The sequence below is a fragment of the Lissotriton helveticus genome, chromosome 6 (genome assembly GCF_964261635.1).
Source record: "Lissotriton helveticus chromosome 6, aLisHel1.1, whole genome shotgun sequence".
Classification (NCBI taxonomy): domain Eukaryota; kingdom Metazoa; phylum Chordata; class Amphibia; order Caudata; family Salamandridae; genus Lissotriton; species Lissotriton helveticus.
Genome location: NC_136067.1, coordinates 770,863,273 through 770,880,830, shown reverse-complemented (window position 1 = coordinate 770,880,830; position 17,558 = coordinate 770,863,273). Strand labels below are relative to the sequence as shown.

Below are 17,558 nucleotides of genomic sequence, written 5' to 3'. Positions count from 1 at the left end.
CGGAGTGGAAACTGGTCTCGTCGGCTTCGAGGTGTCGGACGCTGGCTTCGCACCTTTGTTTTTCGAAGTTGCCGGTCTTGGAGCCGAGAGTTCTTTCGGTTTCGGTGCCAAGGGAGTTGGTGGGATCGGCACGTGTGGCTTGCTCGGTAAAGAGCTACCGGAAGACTTAACTGCTTTCTTCGGAGCCGGGCTCAATGGCGGGTCTGTCGAAGTGTTTTTTTGGTCGCGACTGGGCCCCGGAGGCGGAGTGTTGACCTTTGCCTTCGATCTGGGTGCTGTGCGTGGTGCAGGGGCAGTAGTACTCACGTGCTGACCCGATGGTATGGTGTCATCTGAGTCGTCTGCCTCTGATACAATTTGGAGATCATCGGAATCTTCTTCGGGAACGAGTGGAACCTCCTCGTTGAAGATGTCTACCAGTTCCGGAGCTGATCTCTGCATGTCGCGCCGACGGGCTCTCCGATCTCGGATGGTTTTCTTGGATCGAAAGGACGCGCAGGCTGTACAGCTGGATTCGTCGTGTTCTGGCAAAAGGCACAGGTTGCAGACCTCGTGTTGTTCACCGTGTGGAAACTTTGCTCCACACTCTGGCATTTTTTAAATGGCGTCCTTTTCATGAGGTGTAGGCCTCACGGCGTGGATAGGCCCACCGGCCCGCGTCGACGACCGGAATCGAGCTGGGAGTCGAAACGAAGCTAGTCGATATCGAAGTTAGTTAAGTAAAGTCTTTATGATTTTTTGCACTTCAAAGTACTTGAAAAGTAAATTCCGAGGCAGAGCGGAAAAAGTTCATCTGAACCCAGTGGCGGAAAAAAACAATCTGAGGATGGAGCCGATGCCAATGCGCACTATCGTCCAAGGGAGGAGTCACCTATCTCGTGACTACAAAAGACTTGTTCCAAGACAACAACATGCAATCATCTGAGCCCAACACCAGTTGGCGATCTAATGCAAAAGTGTAGTATCTGCAGCTCATATGCTTCGAACAAGAGTGTTTGCCATTTAAGTGTATGGGACACCCAACGCCATAACACACCTCTGCACCCAAATGCCCCATAGCCTCTCGAGGTGACCCATTGATGCTGACTTGGGCCTTGCCCAATACTTACCTTAAGTCCAGGGGATTGGTCCCATAAGTCGCTGTGGAATACCTGTATGCAGTGTATGTCTTTCCTCCATAGGATAAAATACCTGCTTCAGAAATTGCAGCGTCCATTTTTAAAAACTGTAAAAACTCATAACTCAAAAAGCACTTCCCTGATTCTGATGATCTTAGTATCTAAATCCATATAAAAGTATGTGGTTTTTTTATTTGAGTGTGTCTCTCACTTACTGCCTTAGTGTGCGCAATAAATACTTAGCATTACCCTCTGATATGCATAACTGCTCTCCCACACTTCCTCAAAGAGCATTTGGGGTGTAATTTGTGCCTCTGTAATTCATTTGGGGTTTGTGTGGACTCTTTCCACGGTGTAACTCTTTTTCGTCCACTACATGAAGAGCCAGCTTCCTACAAAACCGATCTGTGGCTTGCCCCATCAAAAAGATGAATTATATCCACTATTTGTTGATTTAGTTCATATTCATGCGAGGTGCTTGCTTGTCCGTCCGTATCTTAACCCCTTTGCTGCGGGTCATGGGGCAAGCAGGGGCTACTGGGCCCAACAATTGGTGTCTTGGCCTTTTACTCCTGATGTCTCACAGGCCGACCTACTATGGGTTCTGAGTAACTGAGCCAAGTACTACCTCCTCAGCACTTGGCTCTCAGCAGTAGCGTAGGTCAAGCATTCCAGGCTTTGATGGGGTTGGGTCGCTGTGTAGATGCAAGTTGTACAGAGTCACAACTCAAAATATGCTCAGTAACTAATAAATGACTGTCCAGACATATACTTTCGTTTATGAAAAAAGTAGAACTTGTATACAAATAGAAAGTCAAATACAGCACACATCAAATAATACAGTCTGCATGAGGCCGGATCTCTAGCGTTGGCCAGGTAAATCCCAGAAATCTATTGATTTTTCTAAGGTTGGTGATTATTGCCGATTACAGTGAGTTGATCCTTCAGGTTAGGTCCTGCTAGAAATTGCTAGCCTTGGACGTTCTTCTTAACCCATTCGCTGCTAGGCCTTTTTCCCCCCGCTGTGCTAAGCCATTTTTGGCTATTTCGGGTAGTTTGCGCTTAGGCACCTTTAACGTTTTGACCACATAAGTAAGGGATCTATGCTAAATTTGTGTCCTTTTCTTCCAACATCACATGGACTCTAAAGGTACCCAGGGTTTGTGCATTCCCCTGGAGGGGACCCTGAAATTAGCCAAAATACAGCTAAATTCTTTTTTTTTTTTAAGGGGGGGGAGGGTGGTGGGGGAGGGCTAAAGATGAAAGCGTCTGTTTTTTCCCCTGCAAATTATAACAAAAAAAGGGGTTGTGGTGCTGAAATCACAAGCTTTCAGGAACAAGCAGACTGGTCAGAAAACCAACATTTCTGTACACAATTTTGGCATTTCTTTGGGATACAGCATCTTTTTGCTATTTTTTGTGCTTTCAACCTCCTTCCAGTTAAGGGTAACAAGCATTGAAAATGCAATAGGTATCACTTTTGATTAAGTTCAAGCTGTTTGATTTGCTAATGGTATTGTATAGCAAAGCAAATGGCTTTAACTTAATGAAAGGCGAAACCTATTGCATTTTTAATCGATGTCCGGGGGGAGCGGATGATTCCCAATTTTGCAGCACCCCTCAAGAGAACATCCTGGAACGTGCTGATGTCATCCACGGGAGACACCCTCGTCCCCAGGGGAGTCTGATAAGGTCATGGAGAAGGACCTGGTTCTGGAAGTGTCCGTTCGGGACCGTGATCCACACCTCCTGTGGCGCCGTCTCTACCTCGAAGAGGATCTGTGATGACTGCGCAACCTCCGTCTCCATCCGGAGCGGGATCACGAATTCCTTGGCTTCGGTCGCACCCGCCGGTTCCACCGGGACGGGAGACTTTAGCTTGGCTGGAGCCCGCGGCCGAGGGGTCCCGTTAGGAGGAGTAGGAAATCGTGGCAACGAACCGTTCCTCGGAAGGATCGGAGGAGGCTTGTCAGCCGGCAACTGGGGTTGCGGCTGAGGCTGCAGAGGAGGCGGAAGTGGAGGCGGGGTGGGAGCCCGCGGAGGAAGTCCTCTTGGTAACGGAGGAGGCGGAGTAACTGTCTTCGGCCTAGCAGGGGTATACACAACAGAGTACACCGAGCCCGGTGAACCGCCCTCCTTACTAGGCTGGGACTTTGGAGAGTCTTCCATAGACACTTGACGCCGGCCAGACTGACTCCTGGCGCCAGAACTCCTTCCGCGCCTTCCCGGCATCGAATAACGGCAACCAGGCGGCGAGCGGCGGCCCCTCGACGGCGAGCTGCGCCTCTTCGACGGCGAGCGCCGATCCCTCGACCGCGAATGCCTTCGCCTCGACGGCGACCTTCTACGCCTCGACGTCGACCTCCTACGCCTGGACGGCGACCTCCTACGCCTGGACGGCGACCTCCTACGCCTGGACGGCGACCTCCTACGCCTGGACGGCGACCTTCTCCTCGACTTCAAGGATCACCTCGACGACGACCTTCTCCTCTTCGCCGACGGCGAATGGCGGTGTCGCCTCGACGGCGAGCGCCGACGCCGGGCCTCTCGACGTCGAATACTCGACGACGCCGACGAAGACGACGACGAAATAGTCACTGGAGACTTCGACGGCGGCCTGTAAAGGTCACTCGACGCCGGACGTCACCTCGACCCAGAGCCCTGGGGAGACGGGGAACAAACTGCAGTCATCCCTCTCGACGTCGTGGTCGGTGCAATCGACGCCGACTGAGAATGGGGACGTTTGCTGGTCTTCCTGCCCCTGGGGAGCCCCCCAGAGGCCTCAGCATGGGCAGATGAAGCCCCTCCAGACCCACCTTGTGCCTTCCGTCTTCTGTCTTCAAGGCCCTGAAGGCTGATCTTCATCCTATCCCTCGGGGTCCTGATAGAGAAACCCTGGCAGATGTCACACTCCTCTGGGACATGGGATGAAGGAAAGCAGATGATACACACCTTGTGTGTGTCAGACTTGGCCTTCTTCCTGGAACACTCAGGGCATTTGTCGAATAATGCAGGCATATTTGACAATTAAGAGTGCACCCAAAGACAAACAGGAAGAAACAGCAAAGTACTTCAAGAAAAGCACTCAAATAACTTTGAAAAAGTGAAAAATATCACCAATAAACCCTTGAAAAGGGAGAGCTCAATGCTCCAGGGTCCTGCTCGCAGGAGCCGGAAAAAAGAACTGAAAGTAAAAGGGACCTAGAGTGCATTCTGGGATACTGTGAAGTTCTGGAAAGTTCTCTTAAAGGCACAGTATCCTGTTCGGAGCCACATAATGGCAGCCTATGGGGCGTGTCTGTCCATGTCTTCCTCTCTATCATTCCAGAGGGTTTTTGCTGTTAAAGCAAGGGAAATCTGGACAGGCTTTGCTGTTTGTGGATTTTTTGGTGGAATTTCTAGTTGAAGTACTGGACAGTGTAGCCTGTGGATATAGGCTGCATTATCTGTCTTTAATTCTCTTAAGTGTCTGTGCAGTTCTGCATTTTTTGACAACTTAAGAGATTATTTTTGATTGCTCCGGGGTCCACGCACATGGGCGGGACTATTCACTAGATTATGACTATACACAGAGATCCCATACTACAGGAGCCAACACACTGCACTTCGATTCACACAGCCAGCCAGACACACAAGTAGAATAAAGGAAGACAGCTCTAAAGTCAATACTACACACACGCCCACTGCAGTATACGAGGAAAGACACACTCACACACAAAGGCAACTCAAACAGCACTGCAAACATTGATACTAAACGCTCCCGGAAAGATACTTGGACACACACATATGAAGACACAGCGATACACACATCTGTTCACTGAAGGAGCGCACTGACATTCTCACAAAATAGATACACACTGGTGCTCCTGTAGGTAAACAGACACCACAGACCAACACGCACAGCACCACTTCTTACCCGAGCAAAACATCTGTGGCAAACATGTTGAGCAATACACAGCAGGCGCACTGCTGTATGCGTTAGAGGGCGTGGTGCTGAACAGAGAGGAGGCATATTACCATTGCTTGTACTACGCATTGCCAGACAACGCCACTGAAGATAAAACCCCAAAAACCGTGTCTCCCTTCTTCAGCGACTTAAGTAATATAAACAGAAATCCTTCAGCTACCAGCAGGAGAGTGTAGATGTGCACACACAGGGGATGCCACCCCACATCCACATTATGTGGAAACAGGTTCTGTTAATGAGAGCAGTCGTGAATCAAAGCACGCGGTTAAGTGAATAATTAACCGGTGTTGCACTGTTATATCTTGGACCATAAACATTTAATCACCAGTCTTATGGTTACGCACAAACACGTACTCCTGCAGCTACATGGCCATTTAGGTTTGCATAGCAAGCAAGCCCTGGGTATTAATACATGTGTGTGAACACACTACTCCCTGGGAGAACGTGCATGGATGCCCCCCGCCCCCTGCTGAAGCCATCTGGGTGGGGTCATTGCATTGTGTTGCCTTCAGTGCACACAGCTCTGCAGTTGGCTGACAGATACGGCAACAGACCATGGACCGAAAGTTTTCTTTCTTCTGTTTCAAGTGAGAATCCTATCGCCATTCGAACTGAGGTGCACCAACAGAGCTGTACGTCTCAGTACCACAACAGCATCGAGTACTGCGGAGCAGCAGCTGTGTCAGTACTGAGGTGTTCGGGTGCACCAACAGAGCTGTACTTCTCAGTACTGCACTAGCAGCGAGTACTGCAGGGCAGCAGCTGTGTCAGTACTGGAGTGTTCGGGTGCACCGACAGAGCTGTATTTCTCAGTACTGCACTAGCAGCGAGTACTGCAGGGCAGCAGCTGTGTATCAGTACTGGAGTGCTCATGTGCATTGGCAGAGTTGTACGTCTCAGTACTAAAAGAGCAGCGAGTACTGCAAAGAGCAGCTACATATTAGTACTGGTGTACTGGGGAGTACTGGCAGAGCAGTGCGTCTCAGTACTGCAACAGCAGCGAGCACTGGGGGCAGCATGCGTGTCTCAGTACTGGAGCGGTGGAAGGCGCTTGATGGCTGTACTGAGGTGCACTGGAGTGACAGTGGGAAATACTGGGAAGCACCGAGTTCTGTTGAGGAGGGGAGCTTGGGTCTGTCAGGTGTGTCTGACAGAGCATGGCAGGGACTAGGAGGCGATAACCATGTGCCCGGCCAATAATAGCTCTGTCACAGGCAGGATCAGCCTTCGATTTATAACACTCAACGGCGGGCGCAAGCCGGGCAGGCCTGAACAGAGCAATAAGCACTTGCTCGGTGCCCCGCTGTCAGGGCCATCTGTCCCTGCAACACAATACAGATCTGCTCCCACCACACAGGCCTACCATACTAAAGACTGGCTCCATGTCACCGGGACCAGCGCCTCCCACTCCCGGGCTTTCCCTTTTCAAACTAGTGTTAGACTAATTGAAATGAATCAGTACTACAACCAGAATGCACTAGTAATATGAAGCACAGGGTTGGAAAGAACGTTTTCCTGTAACATGGAGTAATCTGGGAGCCTTTGCTATAATCCTGCCGCCTGTGATATGTTATGATTAAGTCGATCCAACCACTAGAGTGGTTTCAACATTTTCAGTACCTCTGAGCACCACTGCAAAGCTGTTCGAGACACTAGATATGTAATTGCTGGAAATGCTGTGAGCGCGGTTGTGCTGTATTCCTCAGAGCTGAGACGGAAAAGTGTTCGGTCCAATCTGCCGTGACTTTTTCAAGGTACTCCGCATAGTGCAGTCTCCCTCAGCGGAAGGACATTTTTCAAACTACGTTATCACTGAGGGAACGAGTTCCACGGATGTACAGGCTCGATAGCCCCCACCTCTGAGACTTGCTAATATCACAGACGGTGCCAATAAATACAAGACGCAGTTTACTGTTGTGAGAGGTGCGACAACAAAGTAAAGGCAGGCAGGAAAGGCAGATGGCCACGCGTGCACTTCCTGCTGGCGTAAAAGGTTTATCTTCTTCTTTATGGGGCTATCTGTTTGGACCCATAAAGAAGATAACAAACCTTTTACGACAGCAGGAAGTCGGGGAAGTGCGTCCAAGTGGGACGGACTACAAAGAGAAAAGTGTACGTCACAGGATGCTCTTTTCCAATGGCTGGCCACCGTTTACCCTAAACGGTGACACCAGCCAATGGAAAAGAGGGGCGGGGCTTAAAGCCTTCTAGGTGAAGTCACCTAAAATCATAAAATCTCGCCAGCGAGACTGCGCATGGGCAGCGTACGCAGGCCAAGACCTAAAAATGGGTATGAAAGCAATGATGGATCCTGGAAAGCTATACATTTCTGAAAGGTAGACAACATTTTGAATGAATTCAGGGGTCATTTGTGTAGACCCTTCAAGGTTTTCGTATAGAAACTAACAGACAAAATTGAAAATAAGTTAAAAAACACAGCCATTTGTGCCAACATTTACACCTGTAAATTCTACTAAGTATGACAGATGTTTGGAAGCAATATACCGTTACATCCGCTGGACCCTTCTTGTGGGAATATATAGGACTTATAGGTTCACCAAGAACCCAAGGAACCAATAACTGAGCAGCGACTTGCAATGGTTTTTTCTTGTGTACTGGGTATCTAGCAATTCATTTAGAAAAACAGGGACAAATCGGTAATTAAGTCACCTATGTATTTCTGAAATGGGTAAAAATATAAAGTTTAGAAACAGTAGCTATTTGCACATCTCCAAAATTGTGGGTACGCACACCAGCATGTGAATTATAGGTCATTTTTCAAAGTGACTTCTTTTTTTACACATTGTCTTACATTTGGAAGGCAGAAATGCATTGAAAGTCAATAGGCAATAATAGTTGCGCCACACTTTTGTGTTCCCCTAAGCCTCCAGAGAAAAATGATACCTCACTTGTGTGGGCAGGCCTAGTGCCTGCTACAGGAAACAGCCCAAAACGCAACGTGGACACACCACAGTTTCACAGTGAAAACTGACCCTTTTTTGGCAAAGTGCCTAGGTGTAGATTTTAAACCCTAGCTCTGCTGGCACCTAGGGAAACCTAGCAAACCTATACATTTTTGAAAACTAGACACCCAGGGCAATCCAGCATGGGGTAACTTATCTGGCTCTCACCAGGTTCCGTTACCCAGAATCCCTTGCAAACCTCAAACTTTGTTTAAAAAAAAAAACTTTCCTCACATTTCTGTTGTGGAAAGTTCTGGAATCTGTGTAGATCCACAAATTTCCTACCACCCAACGTTCACCCAGGTCTCCCGATAAAAATGGTACCTCACTCATGTGGGTGCCCCAAGTACCCGCGATAGGCAAGGGTCCAAAATGTATTGAGGAGACATCAAAATGACCTATCACAAAACAACCTGGTTTTGCAAGGGGATTCACCTGGGTTTTTGGCCACAGGCTTGGTGGCCATCTTGGGAAATCTACCAAACCCACACATTTCTGAAAACTAGACACCCGGGAGAGTCCAACAAGGTATGGCTTGCGTGGGTCCCCGAACGTTTTCCTACCCAGAACCCCCAGCAAACTTCAAATTTAGCTGGAAAAAAAACACTTTTCTCAAATTTGTGTGTGTGAAAGTTCTGGAAACTGCATGGATCCACAAACTTCCTACCACCCAGCATTCCCCCGATAAAAATGATACCTCACTCGCGTGAGTTGGTCAAGCACCCGCGACAGGCAAGGGCCCAAAACCTATTGTAGCGACATCAAAATGACCAGTGAGGTATGGCTTTATCCCCAAACAGGCAAGTCTCATCGAATGTCTTGTCCATGAGGGATGACTGAATATCAAGTTATGATCGGCTAGAGTACTAGAAGAATTTAATATATCAGATAGGTAGGAAGAGACCCTTTTTTAGAACTTAGTCTAAGGGGGCACACTGATCGATTGGCTGCACTGCTCTGGTTCAATTAGAGTTCATTCTACCATAATTTTATTAATGCGATATATGATCTATTCAACTATGGAAGTGATATGCTTTCATGTTTATTTGGTTTCTCTAATAAAAAAGAAAACAAAACATTATAAGTTCAAAATGTCCTTTCTAGTGTAATATTAATCTTAGAAGAGGTCCCTAGTTTAGCTCATGGTTAATGTCTGGGAGCAAAGTCAGATCTCGGGTTTAGCTCAGCAGCACATGCACTTAACATTTTAAGCCTACACAACACCGAATAAAAAAAATTCTGAAAACGTTACCTCGTGAAATACATTCAGTGCAGTATCTGGGGAAGTACAGTCAAAGTTGTGGACAATTCTGTTGCACCATTTTAGCAAATCTCTAGACAAAGAAAAAAGTGACACGGATTAGTAGCAAATCACTGTAAGGAAAATGCTACTTACCAGTATACATCTGTTCTTGGCATGTAGAGCTGCAGAGTTACACACTGTGCATAGATGGCCACCTAGTGTTGGGCCCGGATGTTTGCAATTTGTTTTGTTGTAGAAAAGTCTTTGGAAGTCACGGGATAGGTGACTCCTCCTTTGGATGATAGTGCGCATGGGCATCGGCTCCATCCCCAGATTGTTTTTCGCCATTAGGGAAGTGATGGAGCTGTACAAGAAATAGTGATGTGCATGTGATTTGTATCTAATGAAGATAATACTGGAACAGATAAAGGTAGCCGGGGAGGCGGGTGGGCGTGTGTAACTCTGCAGCTCTACATGCCAAGAACAGATGCATACTGGTAAGTAGCATTTTCCGTTCGAGGCATACGAGCTGCAGATTACACACTGTGCATAGATTGTATAGCAGTACCCACACCTAGCGGCGACCACCGGTATCTGTTGCAGTAGTTTGAAACAGTTTTTAGTACAGCCTGGCCCACGGTGGCTTGTTGCTTTGTTTGCACATCTACACAATAATGTTTTGTGAATGTGTGCAGTGTAGACCATGTAGCTGCTTTGCATATATCATCTAGGGGAACATTCCCTAAGAATGCCATTGAAGCCCCTATTTTCCTTGTAGAATGGGCGTTTGGAGGAATTGTTAATGTACGTTTGGCTTTCTGGTAACATATTTGTATGCATTTAACAATCCACCTAGCTATCCCAGATTCAGATATGGGGTTGCCTTTATGTGGTGGTGAAAAAGACACAAAAAGTTGTTTAGTTTTATGAAAAGTTTGTGTCCTTTCGATGTAGTACAGTAATGCTCTTTTGACGTCTAAGGTGTGTAGAGCTCTTTCAGCGACTGTTTGTGGCTGCGCGAAAAATACGGGCAGCTCAACAGATTGATTTAGATGAAATGGGGAAATGACTTTTGGAAGGAATTTAGGACTAGTGTGTAGAACCACTTTGTTATGATGCATTTGCAAAAAGGGTTCTTGAATGGTAAATGCTTGTAGTTCACCGACTCTTCTGAGAGAAGTAACAGCTACTAGGAAAGCTACTTTCCAAGTTAGGAATTGCAATTCACATTTAGGTAACGGTTCAAATGGAGGTCCATTAACCATGTAAGCATAATGTTTAAGTTCCACACTGGTGAAGGTGGCGTCCTGAGAGGGATTATTATTTTGAGTCCTTCCATGAAAGCTTTTATAGCAGGTACTCTAGAGATAGATGTTGTCCATTTTGTAAATATGCTGCAATGGCAGCAAGGTGTAGTCTGATAGACGTGTAAGCTAAATTACACTTTTGAAGGTGTAATAGGTATCCTATGATGTGTTGAATAGACACATCTAAAGGATTTATGTGGTTTTTTTGACAGTATATTACAAATCGTTTCCACTTAGCAGCAGAACATGCTCTAGTAGTGGGAAGCCTGGCTTTTTTAATAACGTTCATGCATTCTGGAGGAAGGTTGAGGTAACCAAACTATGACTTCAGGAGCCAGATAGTTAGGTTGAGCTGAGCTGGGTCCGGGTGTCTGATCTCTCCATGGTTCTGTGTTAAGAGGCGTGGAGATAGGCTTAGTTTTTGGTGTGGTACCACAGATAGTTGCAGCAGTGTGGTGTACCACGGTTGTCTGGCCCAAGTTGGAGCAACTAGAATGAGTTTTAGGGAATGTTGCTGTAGCTTGCGTATCACTAACGGAAGTAGTGGGAGAGGAGGAAAAGAGTACGCAAATTTTCCGGACCAGTTCATCCATATCGCATTGCCTTTGGACAGCAGGTGTGCATATCTGGGGGCGAAGTTTAGGCATTTTGCATTTTCGTGGGTGGTGAAGAGGTCTATCTGAAGGTTGTCCCCACATTTGAAAGAACGGTTGAAGAATTTGTGGATGAAGTTCCCACTCGTGGATCTGCTGTGTCTGTCGACTTAGCAGATCTAGGAAAAACCAAAGGTGGTGATGGACGGAGCATTGACAATACAAACACTCACCCCCAGTCAACTGATCTGGGTTTAATCCATCACCGTTCTTTAGCTCACTCCGCCACCCCAGTTCAGACATGGCCATATGCAAATCAGTCTGACCCTGTGCCTCATGGGAACAGTTCAGCCCGAACTGCCAAGCCATGTCTTCCCTGGACCGGAATCAAGCTTCCCAGGACCGGTTTCTGGCATTACAGCCGTCTTCAGCCGGGCTTGCTTGACTCCAGTAGCAAAGTGAGCAAGGTACTCACGTCTGAGCATACCCTGCCAACTTTTGGTTTTTCTTTGTTCGCCATAAGTTGGCAGGGTATGCTCAGACGTGAGTCCCTTGCTCACTTTGCCACTGGATTCAAGCAAGCCGGGCTGAAGACGGCTGAAATGCCAGAAACCGGTCCTCGGTAGCTTGTTTCCAGCCCAGGGAAGGCATGGCTTGGCAGTTCGGGCTGGACTGTTCCCATGAGGCACAGGGTCAGACTGATTTGCATATGGCCATGTCTGAACTGGGGTGGCAGAGTGGGCTAAAGAACGGTGATGGATTAAACCCAGATCAGTTGACTGGGGGTGAGTGCTTGTATTGTCAACGCTCCGTCCATCATTTCCTTTGGTTTTTCTTTGTTCGCCATAAGTTGGCAGGGTATGCTCAGACGTGAGTCCCTTGCTCACTTTGCCACTGGATTCAAGCAAGCCGGGCTGAAGACGGCTGAAATGCCAGAAACCGGTCCTCTGTAGCTTGTTTCCGGTCCAGGGAAGGCATGGCTTGGCAGTTCGGGCTGGACTGTTCCCATGAGGCACAGGGTCAGACTGATTTGCATTTGGCCATGTCTGAACTGGGGTGGCGGAGTGGGCTAAAGAACGGTGATGGATTAAACCCAGATCAGTTGACTGGGGGTGAGTGCTTGTATTGTCAACGCTCCGTCCATCATTTCCTTTGGTTTTTCTCTGACTTAGCAGATCTGCCATGGTGTTTTGCACTCCTGGAACATGTTGGGCTAAGAGGAAGATTTTTAGTGGTATAGCCCATCTCCATATCTGCTGTGCTAACAGAGAGCTGCAGAGTGTGTGTTCCCCCTTGTTTGTTTATGTAGTACATGGCTGTCATATTGTCTGTGCGGACTAAGACAGCTTTGCCTGATACTTGTTTTTCGAATGCTTATAGGGCTAGAAAAACAGCTAGTAACTCCAAGTGGTTGATGTGGAGTAGCTTTTATTGCGGAGTCCACCTGCCTTGCATGGTGTCATGCAGTAGGTGAGCTCCCCAGCCGGAGAGCGATGCGTCCGCTGTCAAGATTATCTGAGGAACTGGTTCTAGGAACGGTCGGCCCTTTGAAAGGTTTTTGGTGCTCCACCATTGCAGAGAGCGATGAGTCCGACTGTCTACCAACACTAGGTCTGTTAATTGACCACGAGCCTGGTTCCATTGGCGTGCTAGACATTCTTGAAGTGGACGCATTTGCAGTCTTGCGTTAGGTGCTATAAATATGCAAGATGCCATCATACCTATGAGCTGCATGAACACTCGAGCTGGAAGCGAGTGTTGCAGCTTGAATTTTGATAGGAGAGTTTGTACACTTGTTATCCTGTTTGGAGAAGGATAGGCTAGTGTTAGTTGGGTGTTTATTGTAGCGCCGAGATATTGTTGTATGTGTGAAGGTTGCAGTTGTGACGGTGTGATTTACTGTGAATACCAAGTCATGAAGCAGTTGAATAGTAGTGTGAGTATGTTGTACACACTGGCAGTATGAGCTGGCTTTTATGAGCCAGTCGTCTAGGTATGGGAAGACGAGAACAGGTTATCTTCTTAAGTGTGCTGCTAATACTGCTAGGCATTTGGTAAACACCCTTGGCGCTGTTGTGATTCCGAATGGGAGCACTTTGAACTGGTAGTGCTGCCCGTCTAGTACAAATCGGAGATATTTTCTGTGCGCTGTGTCGATGGGAATGTGGAAGTAGGCGTCCCCGAGATCTAGAGTGACAAGGAAGTTGTTTTGTAACAGGAGTGGAAGGACTTGTTGGAGTGTGACCACATGAAAATGATCCGACTGTATGTAAATGTTTAGAGGTCTGAGGTCTAGGATAGGTCTTAGAGATTGTCCTTCTTTGGGATTAGAAAATATAGGGAGTATACTCCTTTGTTTTGCTGATGCTTTGGTACTATTGCTATTGCATTTTTCTGCAGGAGGGATATTACTTCCTGTCTGAGCAGTGTTAAGTGTTCTTGTGTCATTGGACACTGCTTGGGTGGTATGTGGGGGGGTGGATGTTAGTACTAGATAGTAACCTGATTGAATTATTTGAAGCACCCACCTGTCTGATGTGATGATTTCCCAGGCTGGTAGGTATTGTTGTAGTCTTCCCCCGACAGGAGTGGAATGGGACGGGGGAAGGGAAAGGGAGTCATTGGGCAGGGGTAGAGGCAGAGCGAGAGTTGTTGTTTTTACCTCTGCCTTTATTATGGTTACCCCTGTAACCTCCCCTTTGGTAGCCCTTACTATAGGTGGATTGTGTAGGGGCTTTGTATGAGGTAGAAGGTGTGTCCGCAGAATATCCCCTGGTGGCGCCTCGATAAGATGAGCGGTGAAATGAACGTCTGGGAGACTGCGACTGCAGGGCTCCCATAGATTTGGCTGTATCTGTATCCTTTTTCATTTTTTTAAGTGATACATCTACATTGGGTCCGAATAAGTGTTGCTCATCGAAGGTAGCCAGGCATGTCTACGCAATCAAACACTGGTGTTACCTGCCCTGGAGGCAGTGTCCGCTGCATCAAGTGCACACCTAATAGAGATGTTTGTAATATTTTTCACTTCTTAGATAAGCTCATTTGCTCTATCTTTGTATTTATCAGGGAGGTGTTGCATTAGTGTGAGAAACTGGGTCTATATATACTGGACTAGAAGCAAGTACAGTGTGTATAGAGTCCACCAACCCCAGAGATATAACAGAGATTATTATCAGAACTGACCTTACTCTCCAAAGTGGTAGCTTGGTCGAGCAGTAAGGCAGTACCAGAGGACAGTGTAAAGAACTTGTTGTACACACTCAGTCAGCAAAAGGTTTCACACACTCAAAGACTGAATTCCAGGCCAATTGTTTGTATATGCTCAGATATAGTTGTTTTATTTTTTAGAACCAACAGTTATCAAAATATACTTTTCAAGGTACGAGTACTCTCATGTAAATACTTTGCAGAGGAGCAATACGTTTTTACATACAATACTTACAGGATAGCTAATCAGCAATACAGTTCTGAAACACTCTAGCATTGGGCTCAATGGGTTTTTCATAGGAAAGTACAGTTGATTACTTTATGGATTACTTTGGTAGTTCCAGGACTAGATCTTAGATTCAGTCCTGGGGTCTAAGCTGAAACCAGTTCAGCAAAAACGTTTTAGTTACTGTGATGAATTTTCCTGAATATAAAGCGGTTTTAAAAGTTCACACTTAAAAACTTTTTAAGGTGATTCTGACAATGTTATCCAATGGGAGGAAATTCAGGTTACAGGTAAAGTATGAATGCGTTACTTTTGTAACCCAGCACTAGTCTCCTAGGGCCAGCACTGAGGGCTTAACTCAAAATAGGTAGGTAATTGTGTTTCAGTATTTCGTACGATTTTTAAAGAATATTTGCAGTTTTAAAAAGTAGGCACTTAGAAGAAATTTCATAGAAAAGCAGACAATGGGTTCCTATGGAGAAAATACAGGTTACTAGTAAACCCGCTAGGGATTACTTTTGCAGTTCAGTACTGGGCTGAAAGGTACAGTACTGGCTTCTCTTCGGATCACAGGTGAGTATTTTCAAATTCGGACTTTGGCTGATTTTATAGGAATATTTTCAGTTTTCTAAACTTCATACAGAAAATGTTCTAGTCAAAATGTGTCAATGTTATCCAATGGCAGGTAAGTGAATTACCAGTTTCCAGGTGAGTACTTGGTTGGTGAAGTTAGGGTTCTGGGTGTAGACTCGGGGGTCCCCAGGGTCAGGTGAGTACAGTTAGTTCAGTCCCAGCGGCACAGGGGTGGCCGGGTGCAGAGGTAGGTAGGCCCAATGTTATCCAATGAGGGAAAGGGAGCCTTCGGTTGGTGGCTGCTGGCTAGCAGGAAACGCGGTCTCTGGGAGCTGGCCTCCTAGTCACTTGCTCTGGGCAAGGGGGGGAAGTAGGATAGGGCAAAGAGGTCACAGCCAGCGGCACTCGAGCGGCTGGGTGCAGGGTGCTTTTGAGCAGTCAGGAGCTCATTGTTATCCAATGAGGATCTTGGAAGAGGAACAAAGGCTGCAGGCTCGGGGGCGGTGACTCACCAGGGGCGACCAGCACTTCGAGAGGTAAGTTGGGATCTTGGAGCACAGGTAGGTACCCCAAAGGGAGGCACAGGGGGCCACGGGGCGCCGGGTGCAGGGGTGTCTTTGGGGGTCGGAAAAGCTTACCCTCTGCTGGTTCTGAGTCTGCAGGCGTCAGCTGGTTCGTCGAGGAGGGTCTTTGGGCACTGGACTTCGGGTCCCAGTCGCCGGGGGAAAGGCCTCGTGGTCTTGGTTCGGGTTGGCCCGGCCCGGGCTCGGCTGGTGCGGAGTGGGCTGGTCCGGAGCTTCCTGGTGAGCACCAGGTGGGGTGTTGCAGCAGAGCCTCTGCTGATGGGAGTCCCAATCTTCGAGAGGGTCAAGGCAGCCAGGTCCTCTGGGTGTCCCAAGGTTGCTGTCCACGGAGGTCGCCGGGATTAGGCAGGAGCAGGTTCCAGGATCAACAGGCCGGTGGGGCTGTGGCCAAGTCAGTTGTTGTTGTCCTGTTAGCAGCTGCGCGGCAGGTCTTTATCTTGATCTTCTTTTGATATCGGGATCTGAGGAAAGAGGTTCAGGGAGCCCCTAAATACTAAATTTAGGGGCGTTACATGTAGGGTAAGGACAGGGACCAATGGGTCCCTGTCCTGGGGTGAGGACACCCCCTAGCCTGCTCCTCTCCCGTGGGAGGGGGGCAGGAGCTTAGCTGGGATTGGGCAGGGCTCCCAATCTACAAGATGGCTGGAGCCCGGGGTCGTGCTTTACCTCGCCTCCTCCACCTGAGGGGTGGAGTTGGCAAAGGTTGGCACACCCTCCTTCCTGACATAGTTTTTCCCCGCCAGTCTTCCCGCCAGAGTGGGGGTAGAATGGGTGGGGGGCCAGTTGCTGGGTACAGTAAATGGTCTGGAGAAGCTCTCAGAGGCGGTATGCCTTTGAAGCTTCCCCCTGTCCATCCTGGGGGAGGAGACATAGCACCTCACTCAGGATGTGCATTGTTGCAGGCCCAGGAGAGCGGGGGCTCTCTACCCAGGGGTCCAGCAACATGTCTGCTGTGTGGCAGCCTCAGCCCAGACGTGGATTGTAGGTTCGGGTTTTGGAGGGCATCTCTAAGATGCCCTCTCGTGCATCTTACATTAAATAATGTGCTGAGAAGTTTGATATCAAACTTGTCAGTCTTCAGTAGAGCCTTTATGGTGCTGTGGAGTTCGTAATGACGACTTCCCAGCACCATATACTCTTAATGGCATCACTGCACTTACAGTGCCCACGAATGGCCCTGGGTACTGTAGGGGCACAGGGCTCGTGCACCTGTGCCCACACCACTGGCATAGGGCACCCAGCTAGAGAGGTGACTGAGGTATGCCAGGGTAGTGGGTCTTGTGGGCATGGCACACAGGGATGTGTTCCACGTCGACTCTTTGTTTAGTACTGTACTTAGACACTCAGCCTGCAACGGCAGTGTGTGGGTGCCAGGGTACAGGGCCCTCGAGGGTAGCACAGTAAGTGCTGCAGCCCTCACGGGTCTTCTCTGGTCACTATGCCCTGGGTACCATTTACTCGGGGCCGACAGGTGGCCAGAGATGCCAATTGGGTATTTTGTTTCAGCATAGCTTTTCTTTTTAGGGAAGGAACACAGGCCCTGGGTACCTCATTGGCAGGGACCCAGGGCACACTCAGTCAAAGCACATCAGCAGTTCAGGAAAAAGTGGGAGCATACCGAGGCTAGAAAGATGGCACTTTCCCACAATTAGTGATTCCAATTCGTCATAATGTGCCCTGTCATATCTGGTCAATAATGCTTGTGTATTGGCAATACGCCACATGTTTGCTGCTTGAGGCGCAGTTCTTTTCCCTGAAGCGTCAAGTAGCTAAT

At 48.0% G+C, this 17,558-nt stretch overlaps 1 protein-coding gene across 1 annotated transcript in view; it reads right to left on the bottom strand.

The window, feature by feature from the left end:
• The window catches only part of MDN1 (midasin AAA ATPase 1), a 2,221,312-nt gene that overhangs the window by 2,091,707 nt on the left and 112,047 nt on the right, over window positions 1-17,558 (bottom strand). The window contains exon 11 of the mRNA XM_078648266.1: window positions 9,301-9,382. Coding sequence (XP_078504392.1) covers window positions 9,301-9,382 — 82 coding nt within the window. The remainder of the gene's footprint in view (window positions 1-9,300; window positions 9,383-17,558) is intronic.